This window comes from Prorops nasuta, unplaced genomic scaffold (assembly GCF_024137725.1).
Source record: "Prorops nasuta isolate Cenicafe-Biocafe unplaced genomic scaffold, Cenicafe_Pnas_1.2 PNAS00030, whole genome shotgun sequence".
Taxonomy (NCBI): Eukaryota; Metazoa; Arthropoda; class Insecta; order Hymenoptera; family Bethylidae; genus Prorops; species Prorops nasuta.
Genome location: NW_027116827.1, coordinates 928,435 through 948,178, shown reverse-complemented (window position 1 = coordinate 948,178; position 19,744 = coordinate 928,435). Strand labels below are relative to the sequence as shown.

Sequence of the window (19,744 nt, the reverse complement as noted above, 5' to 3'; positions counted from 1 at the left end):
AGCACTTGCGTTTGCGTGTAAATGCTTCCGAGACTCGCCGAGCGAAACTTATTAAAACGACTGGCAAAAGCGCGAAGCAGGCCGAACCTATTACCCTGGCGTAGCAATAAAGAGGTGCCATGTCGTCGTGGCCGTTATTACCCCGTAACACGAAAGTACCGTGCACAGTCGAAACAGCTACACCGATGAGCGTGGGACCAGCCCGTATAGGGAAGAAAATGCTGAAAATCGAGAAAAAACAAATGCAACCGAAATAGAAAGAAAATAAGAGGGAAGACCAAAATCAGCCTATTGGAATAATCGCGAATTTACATACCAGGGAGGAAGCTAATTCCATTACCACGCGCGAGCTAGTAATAAAGATTCGACGTTACTGTTATTATAATAAACGTTACTGCGGCAGCCGCTAATAAAGATGCGTTATTGTTATTATCATTGGTTCTGTTGAGGGATCTATGCACGATCAACAGCGGAGCCCATTAACGCTTCTCGCACGAAATTCCCTCATCTATTTTGCCAGCTTTAAGAAAATCTCATTAAAATAGCGTCCTTCGCAAAATGAATTTGGAGAAATTCGATGGATTTTGCGTTTATCGCAGCGATGCGCTACAACGGTTATAAATCATAATAATAGTGGTAATTAATGGAGTAGTAAAATGTCCGAGGATTGACAAACAAGCGAGTTTTCATGCAATCGATATATACTCGTAGGCATCCGTGCGCCTGGAAAGCGCGAGGGGAAATTATTGAGAGATAATGGTGATGAGAGTGATAATCGAATGACGAAAATGGCGCGTAAAGCTCAGGGTGATTGGTCGTACAATAAAGCAAATCCATGATCGTTATTGAAGTTTAGTAGCTTATATAATGCATGGCGGCTGCAGTGAGGTTTGGCAAAGGCCTCTACGATCGGTCTCTAGCGAATACGTTATTGACACATCGACTTAATTGTTCGCTCGTTTCGCTCCTGCTTTACTTAATTCACTTAAGCGGTGAAAGAACGACGCGTAAATAACGCAGCAGTAAAGCTGCTGAGTGCTCGGCTCGTTAAGCGCCGTTAACGTCTGCTTATCCCGTGGGTGCAAATAACAGCAAAACGTGTCCCTCTCGAAAACCTACTGGTCCGTCTTGTATTAAGCGAAGCCGTTAGCGAACTATATATATATATATATATATAGGCCTCCGGATCAATATTCTAATAGAAAAAGACCTGGACGACAATTAAGATAATTATTCGTCTTGTCCAATTAAAAAGGCAAAGGATTTCTCGTAGTTTATTCTATATCATTAAAATCAAGATGGAAGATTAAATTAAAGCGATAAACAATATTTTATCTGCACTCGCTTGTCGCAGAAAATTGATTTAACTGCAACAGATATAATAGATGATAGAGTGCGATAGAGTTCGATACTGGATTGATTCGATTAGCTTTGCGTGATATGCCGATTTAATTTTATTCATCGTAATTACATCCAGCGAATTTAATTAAACGTTATTGATGATAATGATGAGCTACGATAATTGATTAAATTCACGGTAGTCTATTTGTAAATTGATGGAAATTTTTGGAGAGAGAAGTCTTGTGAAATATATAGACGGATAGATATATATATTTATTAAGGTAGAAAACAGTAAATCCTTCATGGACCGGTGGTTGACGTAGCTTCCGCGCTGGAAGGCTAAGTAAATAAGGCAGCCGTAAATCCAGTCCGTATCCGCCTCGTTGACCACTGCGTTAACGTCTCTTTACGCTTCGTGTAAATTGCGAACTCCCCGAACACGCTTGCCTGCTTCGCACCCATCCACGGTGCTGGTGAGCTGCCTGCGCCTTGCTCGCCGTCTCCCTGCCTCTGCCTCTGCCTATACAGCTAGCTCGCTTGTTCGCGCACGGCGCTCGGTGCGAAGCAAATGGCCCGAGACATCTTCGGTAGGTGAGAGAAACGCTGATCGAGGATGACGTTACATGACTCGTCGACGGGACCGAGGCGTTAATTCCATCCCTCCGCTCAATTTGGACAATTAATTAGCTCGACGTGGGGGAGCATCGCCCTGCCCTTTTAACTCCGGGCAAACCTATTCTTTATGTGTATATGTATGTGTGTAGAGAATTCCTATATAGTATATATAATACCTTGGATATTTTACCAACATAAATATTTCCCATGCTTTGACAAGACCAGTTGTTAACCTCTAGCACTTATCTCCCTTTAAGTCCCTACTGTATTCTTCAAGCTCTCTGCCTCTCTCTCTCTCTCTCTCTCTCCACATATATATATATATAGGTACAGTTTATGATCGAACGATCGATGCCGAAGTGATTTTTAATTAGGACGTGCATCGGTATGTCAGGCAAGAGAGCGAACATCCTTGGTGCATCTGATAAACGTATACGCTCCAGGTAAATGACTATTTTGCTCGTTTGTACATCCTTTTGAGAGCGACTACCGATAATTGCTGAGAAATTTAATTAAGACACGCTCTCGGGTAATTTGGAATATCGCGGGCACTCTGAAACCCGTCCTCGTTGCGAAAGCAAGCGACGAGCGTGTGTGAGTGTGCGCGCAGGCGATACTAAATTGTCGCCAAGTTCTAAGCAAGGTCACTATATAGGCATATATATATACTAGAGTGGCGCGTGGCTTTGAAATGGGTAACAACATTGTGGGTAATTCGATAAAATTATGCAAAAGAGCCCCTGCAACTATACACCGTCTCTAATTCTTACGGCGAAGCCCAGTTCAAAGGTTCGTCAAAAGAACTGATGCATTTTTAATGCTCTTTTTCGCCTTTTTGTAATTTTCATTAAACTCGCGTCAGACTGCTAACGAGATTCGACACTTTCGGAAGCTCCGAAAGATTTCACTTACGCACGAAAAGTAGGAAAAGATCTTGTAGAATTCCCCATATGTATGTATATTCGAATCGTAAAATTCCTACGGACTAATTTGGTTGAAAGTCAATGGCTAAAAGATCCTGAGAAACGTTACGAGGCAACGAAAATATTACCAAAGTTATCCATGTCTTTAAAACGGTACACGAAAAAAAATTTCGAAACCCGCGCGATGCAAGATTATTGATATTAATTTGAATATTTCGTACCCACGTTATACGGTTAGTGTACGTGTTCTCGCGTTGTGACATCCACACCAGCACGCGCTCCTCCGCACTTTCCGAATATTTTGTGGAATTTCAAAGCTGATATTCGACGCCTCGCTTACCAAACTCAGCTCATCACCGCTGGGAACCACTGATCGAGTGCTGCGAGCAACGCCCACGCGCCGATTCTCCGATGCATATGCGCCTTTAACTTTCTTCCCTTTCTTTACTTTCATTTAATTCCTTTCATCCTCCATTTTTCCTCAATCACGAGAATCACGCTCTTCAAACGAGACACCACTTCGAATGCAGAGTTTTGTACCATATAACTTATTCGATCCCCTCCTACCGCGACTGCGTTACTTTTTAATTGAGAGAGTGCAAAAGAAAACACTAATCTTCAATTTAAAAGAGATATGCCTCTACAGATTGTGTACCGACGCATCTCCAGACATATCTATGCATGTATATGTATGCAAAGGACAGGAGATTACAGTGACAGTTTATGTGACGAAAAAAGAGGAAAAATCGAACGATCGAGAAGCTGGTTGGAAAAATTTCGAGACGACTGGTTGTATTTATAATTACAAGCATAAAGGTTGAAAAAGGTGTGAACGGAATGTCCAGGCGTTGCTCATTAGCCATCGAGCAGCCTCAATCAGATTATCGAAGCAGACCCTGACAAGCTGGTTACCAATCACCAGCTCGTTGATTGGCACTTGTAAGCTTTCATTCTCATTGCCAATCGCAGTCTCCTTCTTCCAAGCTTTCATCCAGATCTAATTAATTCCTTTGAATCGTACGTGAATAATTTATTTTTCTCGTTCAACGGCACTCTTAATGTCACATCCACTTCTTCATTATTTTATACGAGACTTTTCATATCAAATCTGATCAAATCTTCTGTAATGGATAATTTCGAATTTGTAACATGCTATACATTTTATCAATTAAAATTATACTGTAAATACTGCATTTGAAACGTAAACGATGGCTAATTGATTTATTAACAATTTCAAGATTATAGCGTTACGTTATAATTAATATTTTCGCATGCAGATAGTATTTCCAAATATTTTGTCTACCCAGTAAAACCTATCTCGCGGCGCCCAGATAATTTTATCGTCCGGCGCCCGACAAGTCAACGACGTCGCAGTGGTTCTCACATTTTTCAATGGCTGTCTAGTCGATTGATAATGTAGCGCAAATACTCTAACAACGTGAGCCTAAAATTTTGTCTGCCTATCTAACTGGAATCTGTGTTTCGCATATCATGGCATATCAGCAGAAGATAACTTGACTTTTAACAATCCTTTGCACAATATAGCGTTCGACCTATGAAAATAGTTTGAACAGAAGGGACCGGTCGTGAGGATTATCAGAGCACCCCTGATTCGACCTAAAAACCCTTCTTAACTGTAAAAACCTCACACCCCTTTACCTCTTATCATAAAAATCCCATAATACTTACGCTTCCCTCTATTTCCTGCATGATAAATCCAATAATCATGCGCGATTACACGAAAACATACACCAATTGATAATTCGGAAAAAGAAATTGCACAGGGGAGTATATACCCATTTTCAGTCCCTTATCCCTTCAATATAATTCGCAGTTTAATCGGATAATCCTCGTGACTACACGTATTTTTCAGTTACTGTACGTACCTGCGTATTTTAGATATACGATTATAGCTGGAATATTTGAATGCGAGGCACGCGAGAGACTCAAATAAGCTTTTGATGGGTGATATAATCCACTAAAGGTGGACTCTTCATGATAAGCAATAAAGTAGTAAAATTCAATATTCAACCAGTTTATATTTCCGGTGCCTTAATTTCTACAACACGTGTCATATTTATTTTCATAATAATTATTTAAGCCTATTTTATTCATTTGTTCTCTTTGACCTACGTCTACAAATAATTTCTATCCACAATCTCAATTATTATAAGAAGAACTAATGTAAACCATATTGATTCTGTTGGGTATAGTTTGAACTCATTTGATTATATTATTAAAGTGAGGCAGCGGAGGCAGGCAGAGAGAATAAAAAGATAGTGAAATAATAGAGTAGAAGATGAGAAAGGGAGGATTTTGACGTTGCAATGGAGCGAAACTTGATGAAGGGAGGAGATGTGACGATAGGGAAAATAGAGTAAATAAGGAGTTGATCGAGAGAGGGGAGAGAAGAAAGATTAGGTGGCACAATGGGAGAAAGTTGGCGATGAGAGAAGGATCGATCAATTGAAGTGGAGTGACGGACGATCGTTGGTATCACCAGTGCATCGACGCAGGACGACAAGTGGCTTGCAGAGCGTTACGGGTTGGCTGGCTTTGGCCACATACGAATGTTACGAGGATCGCGTGGTTCCCGTGGTGCATCAGCCTATCTCCGATATGACGTAGGTATACAGTCACATCGACAAGGTTCGATCGAAGCCCACCACCGTTCGAGGACGACGACGACCAGCGAAGCAAGTGCAACGATCCGTGGAATGTGGCGTTACGTGGCACTGCGTGGCGTGGCATGGCGTGGCGTAGCGTGGCGTAGCGTGGCGTAGCGTGGCGTGGCAGCTCTTGGCTCCATCAAGAGAAATTCGAGAACTCGCTGCGGATCACCAACCACTACGACAACGAAGACGACGACTCCACCAAATTGATAATGGACTCTGCTGCATTCGATGATCGAGCATCTCCGCTATACGATGTTTATCCCCACACATGATTTATCTGCTTTTTATACCGTCTATATTTATTACTTTATTATTAGCTCTGTATTATTTATCTGTTTACCTTAACTTTATCAAGTATTAGTACTTTACCCTTATTTCTGTCCTAACAGTGCACTCTTTTCGTCCGTGTCGACGTGAAGCCAAATCACGAGTTATTCCATGATTTTCCATTTTCGTATAATTAAAATTGAGTGTATATATATATATAAATATATATAACTTTGTAATAGTGTGTTATGACGAATAAGGAAACTATTAAAGATGTAGCAGTATGCGTAGAAATAATCGTCGTGTTTTATGAGGAAAGGTAATCGTAAGTTTAATACCTTCAGTTGAATTAATATAAAAGTGAGCATAATCTTAACAAAGCGAATCACTCTTGAGATATAGTAACGCTTCACGGGTGGTTAAGCTCCTGCTGGCCACGAGTTGTAAGAAATTTTTAGGAGAAAGAGAGCAAATAAGAGACAGAAAGCGGGAGAGATTAAGATTTTCATATAGGAATAAGGATGAAGAAGAAAAAGAGAAAGGTTGGTGAAAAAAGGGTTGTAAGTAAGACAAAGGAATAATGCTCCCAGGTTAAAATGGGAGCAGCTTGTGTCGTTCTACGCTGTTCTTGGAGTAATGTCTCGTAAGCTTTGCTAATAATCTTAGCAGTCTCATCGCTGCTGATTTATTGAGGTGTTTTCTCTGCCTTTGCTGATTTTAGCGGCTGTCCTTAAAGATTCTGCGATCGTCTTCCTATATATAGGTACTAACTACCTATCCCAATTGCGATCTGAAACATCACACGACACACGATCCCATTTCAATTGAATTTTTCTCGAGATGAAAATCTCATTAAGAGAGACGATAATTTATTATCCAAGAAAAAATGGAAGAAGGACTATTTGAAGATGGGTTAAAATGCATCATTAAGGTTAAGCGGTGCATTCTTTGACTCGGCCAGGTTTTACAGGGGTAGCATAATGGCGAGAAAAGTGACTCGGCCATGACGAATCGCCGTGGGCATGCCTAAATTTTCTGAAGAGAGACATCAGGTCGAGTCTGACAGGGACTCGGCTAGCTGGTGAGAAAAAAATTCTCGCTTTTCAGCTGACGAGCATCGATGGCCTAATTACGGCACTTTTACGGACAGACACCGAGGGACTTTGACGAGTCAGTTTTAAAAGCATCGTCGGAGGAAGAATCAAGAGAGGAGGAAAGAACAACAATAAGCTGTGCAGGGATGGGAGATCGCGATTTTTAGCTCGGAGGTGAAACTCGGTGCTTTTTTCAGGGTAAGAATAATATTTTCTTACGTAGCCGGATAGAGTCGGTGCACTGGTGGAAGTGAAGACACGGGTAAGGGGTGGGAGGGGGCGATCAATGGGGATCCGCCTCCGCGTCTCCGCGACGCGATGAATTTTTCCGCGGCACGCACCGGCGAGCACGGGATTTAATGGCAGTACATTGCACCCTGAACATAAATTCTACGATCAAAGTGCATCGCGTCGTAGCGACGAACTTTAAGGATTTTATGTGATTAAGTTCCAGCGAGTCCATCTCGTTCCCCGCCTCCTCGCCACTCCTTGCGCTTCTCCATCGTGCCTCTGACCGTGCCCAAAGCATTTCCACATTTTCTCTTTTCCAGTTGTCCACTCTTCTCCATGCACGTTCCACGATTTATAAGTTTCTCTATATTTCTCCCTTCTTGTCGGTTTTCTGTCTCCGATACCAAGCCTCGTTATCCTTTCTGCACTTTACGCGCCACCCCTACACTCTCCTCTCCACTCAATTCGCCTTCCCTTTTACGCGTATATGTCGTATGTAACTTTTTCCACCCTATCCCGCAAGCCCTTATTCCTTCTTCTTTTCTCTTCCCTCGTCTCTGCTCTTCTACTTGTACCATCTCCCATCATTCTTTTACTAAATCGATAAGACGACGCAACCTATACTATGTATACACCATATATGTATATACAGTCACATGTGTTATCTATCGCATTCCACTCTCCCCCGTAAAGGATAAATTTTAGAAATTACACGTATCTCTCCGAATCGAAAAAAATGTCGACTAGAAAGAAACTTCCCCCTTCTGCCAAAACCATTTATTTCCCTTATCTCGTTGCAAATAAAAAATTCATGTTTATAATCGTTAAATACGATTTACGGGCTCCTTCGACGCTGATTGTCTCGAAGTCAAAAATCTTGCGCCATATAGGGTGCTTCAGTAAGCACGTTCGTCTTAAAGCATGACTATTTCTATCAATGGTGGACAAAAATATTACAGGATAATCTGAAACCCCCTCTGGAAAAGCGCTCATAGAGAGGCGTAAAAACAGTATATATACTCAAGGGTACTGTTTCTTATATATATTACAAGATCATTGATATTTTTTTAAGTGGAGCTCTTTATATTTCATTTCATATTCTTGTAGCTTATCAGAAAAGCTTTTCAGAAAACTATACTAATGTATAATCTTTATTACAGCGGTTTATGAGATATTTGGACTGGAGAGAGTTCCCGCTAACGCCATTTCCGTCCAAATTCAGTCCGAATATCTTATATAGGTCTGAATTGACTAGTATATTAATATATGGCTTTAAAAAACGATTGAAATAAGCTGCAATAGTATATGTTATTAAAAAGATACCATTCTATTCAGAGAAAAAAACAAAGTGACCTTTACATATCCTCCAAAAAAAATTTTATAAGGTAAAGCTTACGAAATTGATAGCTAGATTAATTAAAGGTCTAGAACTTTTGGGAGAAAAATGTTTTTTAATAAAACTTCAAATTATTTCGGATTTTTGAACACCCTGTATATATAGTATATTTAAGGCCCACTTTATCGAATTCGACTGATAGCAGCGAACGACAAATCGTCAAAGTTTTAAGTATTTTGGAAAAGAATCTATCTTGCGAAAATATCCCGCGTCCGCGCAGCAAAGCATGAGTGGTGTACGGGAAAGCGGAAAAACGGGAAAAGGGGACAGAAAAGCGAGGGCCGAACGTACCGGCTATAAAATACGTGTGCATAGATGCATTTACGAACTTGGGTCCATAGCGAGCGGTGCTGCCAGTTGTTTTCCCGTGGGTCAAATTTATAACACGTCTCCCGAGAAGTTCGAAAATCGAAAGCAAAAGTTTCGCATCACTTTGGAAATTGTGTCGACCCACCGACATCGTTATCAAAGCATTTCGAATTCTCTCTCTCTCTCTCTCTCTCTCTCTCCATTCTTCTATCATTTTTTTGCTCTCGGAAAAATCAGCGAAAACCTAGAACGTAGTTTTTCACACGACTCAAATATGCATGAGTCATCATTGAAGAATGACAGAAAATAAAGGAAACCCTGAAAATTGGTCTTGAGGGACAACCAGTAAAGTATCCAAACATTTTGAAACCTGGAACCGTGGGATTTGTGAGAATGGTGCTAATTTTGAATTGTGTTGCTTCTATACCTTTAACCGCTTATTTAAAACACGCCATAATTCAAATTTCCCAATCTTGAAAGAAACAAAACAAAGGTAAAATGTTTAAAATATATAATTTGATACTCGTTCGCTTGGATTATAGTCGGAAATGTATATTTTGCCGGATAGTCATAACACGACAAAGTCCTCAAGCTCTCGAACAAGTCTGTAAGAGATTCAGCGTTCCCAACATTTTCAAGTATATAAGGAAACGCCAAGTTTCGCCTCTTATAGATAATAAGAAACACGTAGGTTTTTAAAAGGCCCAAGTACAAGGAAGGAATTCCCTGATTTGAGAAGATTACGAGTGCTAAAACTACGTGTGTGGCAAGGAACGCGCGATAGCTATGTCAAAATGAGGATAAACACGTTTTCTCTTCTATATAGTTCTTGAGAATCGGCCTATGAAAGGGCGATGCAGACTATTTGCGTTAGCGAGTGTGACTAACGCGTTATTAGAGTTTCATATATAGCTAGAGAGCGTTAAAGAGATAATAAAGGATGAGAAGAAGAGATAAGACAGCTTTGAGGATGGCTTACTTATGGTTATATTACTCGGGCAAAGAAACGCAACATCTTCAAACGATTTTCTCACGTTCGAGCATGACGCGAGTTTATTTGGCTTTTGAGAGTAAAAGCCGAAAATTATCCTAATCCCTTTAAAGTGAGTCAGTGTTGGTTGGACGAGTGGATCGAAGCAAAGCTGCGTCGCGTCGCGTCGCGCGGTGGCACGCCGTCAGGAATAAGCAACACGCACAACAGGTAGGTAGCAGCGTAGAGCTGTGGAGGTTGTGTGTGTGTGTGTGTAAGTGTAAAGGCAACAACAACGGCGAGAGCCTAGCACGCCACTAGGAGAGCAGTAGGTGAAAGAACAAAAGCAGCTGACAACGGACTACGCAGGAACGCAGGTGCATGCCGCTCTCGTGAGAAGCTTTCCGACCGTTTGGTTAACTATGGACGAGTCGCCAAGGCATTAGAACAAACACTGAACAGAAACGGACCAACTTTCTAACGCCACGTTGACGCCGCACCGCGTCGCTCCGCGCGCCGCGCCGGTGGCCGTAGCCACGCCGCTCGTCACGTTGCTGGATCGTTGCCGGCGTCTCTCGTGCTATACTCTACCTACCCATGCACGACTATATATGTATATATATATATGTGCTAAGACTACCAAAGCCTATATATAGTACAAACAGTTACAGTCAACTACCACCAACATACAGCCTCGGTCCCTTTAAGGCCAAAATACTCTTGCTAACCTATACCTGCCACCAAATGCCTCTAATCTAAAAATAAGCACTGCTAGGAAAATTCAATATATACCCGAAAATAACCTCCTACTTTTTCTCTCGTAAAACAAAAATCAATATGTAAACGTTTTCCCAAAACACGAGGTCAAGTTTTCACCAACTGGTATATGTAGTATATAGAGATTTTTCTTTAAACAGAAATAACCGTATAAGACGCGAGGCAAGGATTTCCCCAATGGGGAGCGATCGCGTTCGATTGCAACAGTCGCGCGTAAAAGTCAGCTTCGAGTTATAGTACAACAATAGGAAAGCATCCACATAAAGTGCTGTACAGTGCCAGAGGGTGGGGAGAGAGAAAGACAGAAAGAGTAATAGAGAAATCTTTTTGCAACGACTCGATTTATAGCGGCATTACGGCATTTCTGATTAATCCTGAACTTCTCTACGGTTTCATAACATGTAATAAAGATAGCCAGCCTCGCCGCTAGCTGGGTCATTTTTATGTGGTCGCGCGGGCCCTTTTGTATTTAAAATTTTAGTATCCAAGTTCTCTCTTTATCGTGCGACACTTTTTACTGTCACCTATACTAGTTTACGTATTCCTCGTATGATTGCATCGGCGATCGGCGCCAAAAAATTACGCTTCGATTTGTACATTTTAGAGTCTCTCTCCCTCTCTCTAGCATTCTATTAAGAGATCGGCCCAGGGCCACCATGAAAACAGGGCAACTCGACTAGATTCCAGAGCACCGGTTGGACTAAACGAGCGCCAGGCTATATCCGCGGAATCTGTAAAAAGGGTAAGAAGGAGGAGGAGCAAGCCAGTTTTACGATCAACGTGAAGCACGAATCAACAATCGGAAGACGATAGTCGTCTCAATGAGTCGCAGTAAACCGACTTTATTGTGAGATCCAAAGTGCGGAATATCCGGTCGCTTGGCGAAATAGTGCGAATACGCGCGCTCCACCCGAATGGCACCTGTCTACATCCACCAATGTCCATCTGCATGTAAAATAACCAAACAATCGGTCTTTTCAAACCCCTCTACGTTGATTTACAACGGGCAATTTATACTTTCTCTGGACTTCCAAGGTGAAAGTGATACCACGCGGTGTCTTTTAGGCTGCAGTTAAACTTTTATTCCTCGATAGATTTTTCTCTTTACCGAATCTCAAGGTCACCCTGAGAAATTAACGGGAACGAAAGAACGAGGATACAGGTCTAAGCTTCGTGCCAATAATAATTGTGTGAGATAAATAAAAACTATTTCGACAATAATAAAGCTACGCCGATCTCGGCGAACTATAAATTCGGCGAGCTTTTGCCACGCGAGATGCGAGGCATCGACTAATTTTTCATACGTGCCATACGTCGATTAATTTGGGGGGAGGACCCGAGAATAAAAATCGATAAACCGATCATCCGTGTGTTGGGAGCCGAGTCGCGGAACCGTGTCCGGGGATAAACATAAGCTGGTGTTATTCGGTCAAAACTATCGACGATACATCGATAACGCATTGTATTTTTCCACCGATATTAACTACGTTGCCCCGGCTTATTCTACTTTGGAAGTTGCGATTTGCCAGATGACGTGGAAGCCATATTTTTGCCTCCGAAAAAAGTGCAGTGGGTTATCGTCGAAAGTATCGCCGATTTGGGACGAACCATCGTGGAATTTCGCGTTTCCCGGATTAATCATTGCACGAATTTGTTTTCGGTCCATCGACGTTCCAATGAATCACGTCCACGTTGAAAGTTTCAGCACCGCCGTCGCCAGATTCGTAATACCACGGTTTATGTCTCCTCTCTACCCCCCCCCCCCCCTCCCACCTCCTCTCCTTCTCTATTTCAAACTTTTCAACCCGATCCCGCTTTCCTCTCTCTCTCTTCAGGTTCTACCACTACTTTAAACCCGAGGAGCTTATACCACACCGTCTCGATCCCAAATACTCCGTATGTACGTGTACATATAAACGTTGGAACGCAATGCACACCCGCTTTACATCATTCGACGATTTTTACGAGTCACCGCTTCGCTCTTGTAAGAAATCAATAAGCCGCTTTTCGCGTGCCCAGCGCAACATCCACGCTATAACGAAGAGGGAAACAATGCTTTAAGAACACACTGAGCGACTGGCGAAACAATCAAGGAACGTATTAGAAATATCGAGTAAATATTTTGGAAATTCGATAATTGTATATATAATAACTTTGCAGATATTGTCGTGCACTTTGATGAAATTGAATGAAAACCTTGAGATGTGCAATAAGTACTGTGCGCAATTGGCAAAAGCAAAAAGCGAACGACGCGGGCTCGGAAGAATTAAACTTGTTGACATCACTACCACTGATTGCACGCACAAATAGCAAAGTTGCTGCATTACATTCCTTGTTGATTTTTATGACCAACCGAGCGACCGAGTGTAGTAAAAATCAATAAGGCGCGATTCTTTTATGGCAGGAAAGTCCATGAAAGAGAAGTTCTGCGCGTCATTCTTGAAATTTAAGCTTTGCCAAAACAGACAGAAAATTATAAGCGTCGAGAAAATTCAGTTGAAAATTATTTTCTTTTAGGACACGAACGATATATGCCATATTGATGGAAAAAGTGGGGGAGGGGTTGATTTGAGAGAAAAAAAGAAATGCATTTGGTGCTAAGCCTCCTCGGTCACAGCAGCGTAACGACATTGAAGGGAGAATGGCATATGCACACCATCGGCACTATCCATCAATAAATTTCATCTTCCTTTATGGAATGTTTTCGTATACATATACATAGACGCCATTACACATTCTCACTGAGCTGTTATTGGGTTGGTTGGTAAGGAGGCTCCTTACATAATCGCATACACGAATTTGTCAGGTGAGGATAAATCTCGGCAAGTCGATATATTAAAGTTCGGTACGAGAAGTACGTTTGGATAAATAACGAACTAAAAGACGCGCGCATAAATGTCAATCTCCATAAAAATGCGAGTTGTAGTGGTTTGCGATCCCGCGCAGAGCAACATTTCGGCAAAGCTCTTTAGACGAGCGGCGTCGTGTTATTCACGGCGATTATCGTGCCAGTATTTACGGCGCGAACTAAAAGTCCGGGCAACGGGGACAATACCTCCTCGCAACCTGCATGCAACCTGTCTCCCTCTATACCAATCGCCAAATCGTACGAGCGTTAAATCCATCGAGAAACTTTCTCACCTCCACGCATCTCATCGTTCCTTCAAAATTCAATTTACAAAGCAAATCCAGAACCGTGAAACTGGGCGTTAACTTATTGTATGCTCTATTAACACGTAATATCGGTAATTTAATTATTTACGAGTCGCGTGAATTAATTGAAATGAAAATGAGTTGATTCAGCGCGGTAATTTTATAGCGCAATTAATAGTTTTCCTTGACACGGAACTATGAAGGTGGCTTGCAAACCGCTGAGAGTAGCATTGGAAGGTTGAGAATGAAGTGAAGTGGAGTGAAGTGAGTGTGGATCTTAGAACGAGAGAGAGAGAGAGAGAGAGAGAGAGAGAGAGGTGAGAGTATAAGAGTAAGAAAGGCTAGGTGGTTGCAAGTATAGCGAGAAGTGGGCCGTTTGTAGCAGCACGAACCACGAACCTGGTGTCACTCGAAGCTTCAGGGTGACCAAGCCAAGGCTCAACCACTTCTGGTTGCTGCCTGCGGCATTTCGCGACACACTTTTGCCTATCCTTTCGAGATTCGTGCATGGATGAGAAACAAAATAGATATGGAGTGATGGGGGGGGGGGGAGGAAGGAAAAAACATGAGCTGGTAGGTAATCGTGGCATCGCGATTGGATCCTGGCCAACATCTCCCTCCCCCCCCCCCCCTTGCCCTCTTCCTCCCCCAGCCCACCCTCTCACAGCTTCTCGCAGATTCCGAATTCAACGTAATGAAAGCTTTATCCTTTACCCTTTTCTCCCACCCACTCTTTCTTTTCCATCTTTCCATCGTTTCCTCCCCTCCTTCGACTCGCCGAACTAGACCGAATGCTGTAATATACGCCTACGACGCCACGTATATAGCTGCGCTTCGGGTTCGCTAACCTAGAAACCGGAAGCACTGGCAACCATTCAAGTTTGGCAGCTTTGAAATCCTTTTGATTTGGATCGAACTTTTAATCGGACAAAGTATCTCGCCTAATTTCACTAATGGCCTCTTCTCAACCTGACTCAATTTTCACAGATGGTTCATTGCCGTATCAGCAATGGGCAAAATCGCGAAAGATGCGACCGAATCAAGTTACGCGATTGATGTATTTTAGAATATATAAGTGTACGCACGGTGAAAATGCGAGTCGATATAAAAAGGGACAATAGAGATTCGAGAAGACTATCTGCGGTTTGTATATTTACGTATATATATAGATATATAGGAGAGGGTATCTGGTGAAAGGATCGAAGCAGGAAAAAAAGGAGAGAAAAGGAACGCGAAACGGAACGGAAGCAGATTGATGCGAAATGGGGCGATGACGTGCGGCGAGGATCGCAGCTTCCTTTGGTAGATGCGTTCTTCGCAATCTCGCGGCCGATGTATGGTCCTTTGTGCGAATGGGGACAACGGAATGAGGGGTAAGCAGAGAGCATCGTTGACTCGAAAATATCGCGGAGGGTCTCGCTTTTGACGAGGCTTCACGAGCCATGCTAAGTGCCATCACCAAGCTCTCTCGTATACACGCGCCAAACCCCAGGATATTATACCACCATAGCACGCCACTGCAGCTATACGATGCCCATATAACTACACAAGGATCCACCACCAGAGGGATCCGATCACACTTGACACTTTCTACGATTTCATGAGCTTCCATTGTGCTTTGCGGACACCACGTCTACGAGTACACCTCATCTTCGCATTAGACAGCTCAATTAAGCTCTTTCAATCTCAAATATATGTAATCCTGCACCCTCCCTCTTTTCTCCCCTTTCTTTCACTCGCTTGAATTATTTGCAATACTTCCATCACCACTTTTGTCCGATTAGAATGGTGATTTTCCACAATTCTCAGATGCTATTTAGGTAAATAACAATTAACACTGGATTTAATTGATTCGAATGCGGGTGAAGAGGTCGCTCGGTCAAAATTGCAAATAAACGCAGAAAAGAGCTTTGTTATTTTAGGGCAATTATGCCAAATTGCAATTTCACCAAGAGAACCAAAAGTAGCTTTGCCAAAGTGCACCATTGCAGAATGCTTATCGCGTTGCTGCGTCCATAAAAATAATTTTCTTTGCATCACGCCGAAACTACTCGTCTCGGAGTGCTCTGAAAGTTTACAATGGCTCGTTGACTGAAAAGCAAAGAAGCATTTGTTGGAAGATATACAGAGTAAAGACTTGGTTCCATCGCTATACGACGCACTAACGAAACGAGCAATCTCTTTAATTTTGCTTTATTTGAGACTCCAGTATTAAGTAGTCTCAACTTGTCGACCAAATGACCCTGCTTTGCACCCCCATGTATTTATTACCCCTCTAATACACATAGTGCTGCGCGCGAAACAACAGTACGACTTCCGTTCGCAACAAAGACTCTACTCATCCACAAAAACAATATATTGATTGAAATTTAACAATACTCGTATGAAATTCCCAAGTGTTGGTTTCGTGCAGAAGAAGAAAATCCTAGTATTGCATAACACCACTAGGACAGTTGGTAGGGGAAAACGTATGGAATAAACGATACTATCATTAATCGACTGCTTCGTCGTTTCAAAGAACTCTAAATGAAGAAGAGATAAATGTAGTAGCAGAGGTTGACTGACCTTATAACGAACATGTGTGTCCCGTGGTCCCTGGATGGACAGTCATTGGGTCTACCACGGTGGTGGCTGGTTCTCCAAGTACTTAGACGTGTCGAAAAGCTCGATCATTAACACACTCAGGATCACGTTCACGTTCACGTTCACCGCTGTCACGCACTCACGTAGGCCGCGTGCAAAGGGGGCAGAGATGCGCACACGCGAGATCGGAGACACGTAGCTATCAGCTCCGTATACCTCGTGGCGCCGCCGGGCTGATGCTGTCGTCGCCGGCCGGTTCGTGTGCACACGACAGACCTCTCCCCTTATACTTTATAACCCGACAGTTTCATCGAAGAAACTTTAACCGCAGCATCAGCAACTTCGGCCCTGTTCTCTTCCGGTACCGTCTAGATCTTCGCGAACATTCGACAATATTCGATCGCTTCGCGTACTTGCACGCTGCTCGCAAAAGCCTTCCTCCCCTTAGAGGACCGATCCCATCTCTGTCGGGCCTCGTTCCGTACTCGTCGAGCGATGATTCTCCTCACCCGAGAGATTATTAGTCCGAACGTAGGAGAGAGATCGACACTGTTCGAGGCAGGGGATCGATCGACGATGGATCGACGATCGATGCATGTATATATATATATATATATATATATATATATATATATATGTAGGTATGGCAAAAGAAGAAGATTTCGCACAGGTTGGAAGACGCTCGGCTCGGCTCGGTACGACTCGACTCGACTCGACTCGTTATCCTCGACGACGATGAGAAGAAAAACAAGTGTGACGATGGCAACGACGAATTTGGCGAGGACGACGAGGGTGTCCCGTCGCGGTGGTCGATAGCGCGGCGCTCTACTGACGTCGCGACGCCTCGTTGTGTCGTGGCTCGCGACTCCCCCACCCCTGACGCGCGCCACCGATTCGCCCTCACTCACTCCGGAACAACCCGGAAACTGACGAACCTCCCCTCTCTCGCTCCCTCTCTCTCGCTCTTCTTTCCCAACCTCCCTCGGCTTCCTCGCGAACTACCCTTATTTTCTACCCCCACCAACGGATCAGGCAACTCCATCTCTCAACCCGCAACCCACCATCACCCACCCCACCCAGTACTACCGACCAGACGACGGCTAGCCGACAGACTCCACCAGAATACGATCGACACACCTCTCTCTCTCTCTCTCTCTCTCTCTCTCTCTCTCTCTCTCTCTCTCTCGTGTATATACCCTATATATACTCTATTATACTCTTGTTCCATCTTAGCGATGAGACTAGAAACTTCATCTCCCCTTTTTCTTCACCTTCGGCAGAAACAGAAATCGCGCTCTTTACAATTTTTACCCTTTCGTCACACTTTTACCTATTCCAGCGGTCCTCCTCGCGATTATCGCTTGAATTTGTTAGAAAAACTGAATATATAGATAATGCTGAAGTATTCGATAAGTAGAAAGGAATGAAAAGTCGATGGCATTTCAATGATATCGTGTCATATGCCACGGAACATTGTTTCCGTATTTATCCATGTGTATGTAGGATATAGGTATATGTATATATACTATGGCGTATCGTTGAGTATCGTTCATCCATAATTTTTCTTATCGCGAAAGAGCTGTTCTCTGTGGATGTCCGTATGAAAGAAAAGCAAGCGCAAAGCATGAATTAGCCATTGCCCGTTCAAATCGATCGACTTTAGTACGCTATAGTTATCAGTAGTAGGTACACATAATAGTCTTAAAGTATAGTTATGGTAGTATCGCCGGAAATAAAATATGAAACGACAGATATGCCATTCAACAAGAAGCAATATTACTGTGGCGCACTTACCGGTCGACGACCACTGGCAGCTCGTGCCAGATTGTCTTCAGGATTTATTCCGGAGACATTCATAACTGGCGGTTTTACATTGTAAGTTTTATTTCTTCTGGCACATTAATGGCTTTCGAGATTTTTTATGACTAACCGAAAGGAGCAAGAAATAATGAGGAACATCTTGCTAAAGATGAAAGGGACCAATTGCGAAGTAAGAAATATGCTCAATATCAAATTCTCTCTCAACTATCATTAATAAGAAATTCGGTGTACAGTATATATTAGGTATATTTATATATAGGGAATATAAACAATTACGATGGAGGAGCAGCGATACTTAAACGGTATATTTTATTCTGACATAGGGCTGCAATAAATTTTAAATTAAGTGGAGAAAATAAATAGCGTAAGTAATTATAGTTTAGAGGGTTGAGTTTAATTTCAAATGCGATCGTCTTTGTTAGGAGATCACGCAAGTCATACATGTAAGAAGAGCGGTAAAGGGAAGGTCGTAGGAAGAGTAGAAAGAGACAGGCAGAAATACCCGCGGACCACGTGGGTGCCGTCGGCCCCTTTTCTCCGCGTATATGGCCACGTGCCAAATAACTCACTTGGCACGCGTAAACAATTACTTCGAGAGAAACTCGTGTTATCGCGCTACATTACGCGTATATATCTCACGCAGCCTGTCCTCAACTTCTTTCCTATCGAGGCGTCACTCTCTGCAGCCTACGACTTGGTCGTTCCTGCGTTACCTCCAACGAAGCTTTCTCCCTCATTACGAAAAAATCAATCTTCCGTTTAATTCCAATTCCTTGACAAATATGGTATTAGGAGTTAAACTAATTAATTATAATTATGCATACAACATACTTAAATTGAAAATTGATTTATTAGCCTGCAATTATTTATACTGCAGTTATAAATTAAGAAAATCAATATTTAATTATTTTTGCTATATTATGTTTGAATTCCTATAAGTATTTATTACCATCATTGATTTGACCTCAGAAAACTCATTTTAAATTCGAGTGTTACACCGTATCTTTGACTCTGGTTGGACTCCTGCCAAATTCAATTCATGATATGGAGGGTCAAGATTCGAAGATTCACCTGACGGAAACAAAATTTTAAACTCTCGAGAGATAGATTAATTAATCTCTTAAGATGCACATTCTTATTTGAAGAGATTTTCGAAAAATTATAATAACAATCTCTGTGGAATGCAGTGAATTCAGTAGACTCTCGCTTCGTTCGATAGAATAAATTATAATAGTGCATACCGGAAGGCATGCTTTCTAACTAGTAGTTGAGTGCAGAATAGCGTGTACGTGTTGAATATAGGCTCGTGTCGTAAAGAAATAAACGAAGTTGTAACAAACGAGGCCGATGAGAAGGGATTGAAATAAAAACGTTTCATGGTCTCTCACCTGGGTTCGTTAGAGAGATACACTAACTCAGAGTTATAGGGGCCTCCTATATATGCTTAGTCAGTTTATGAGTATACGGGGAAACCTGGCTATGGATGATTCCTAGTCGAGCGTTTGGAGGATCCAGTCGTTAAAATGTACATTGATTGCTCGTGTTGCTAGAGAACAGGGCTTTTTCGAGCGAGACGTATAATTCACGTG

At 42.4% G+C, this 19,744-nt stretch overlaps 1 protein-coding gene across 1 annotated transcript in view; it reads right to left on the bottom strand.

Annotated features, from left to right (window-relative positions):
• Window positions 1–16,821, bottom strand: part of ths (thisbe) — a 100,888-nt gene extending 84,067 nt beyond the window's left edge. The window contains exon 1 of the mRNA XM_066742522.1: window positions 16,317–16,821. Coding sequence (XP_066598619.1) covers window positions 16,317–16,330 — 14 coding nt within the window. The 5' untranslated portion in view covers window positions 16,331–16,821. The remainder of the gene's footprint in view (window positions 1–16,316) is intronic.
• Between the last annotated feature and the right edge of the window lie 2,923 nt (window positions 16,822–19,744).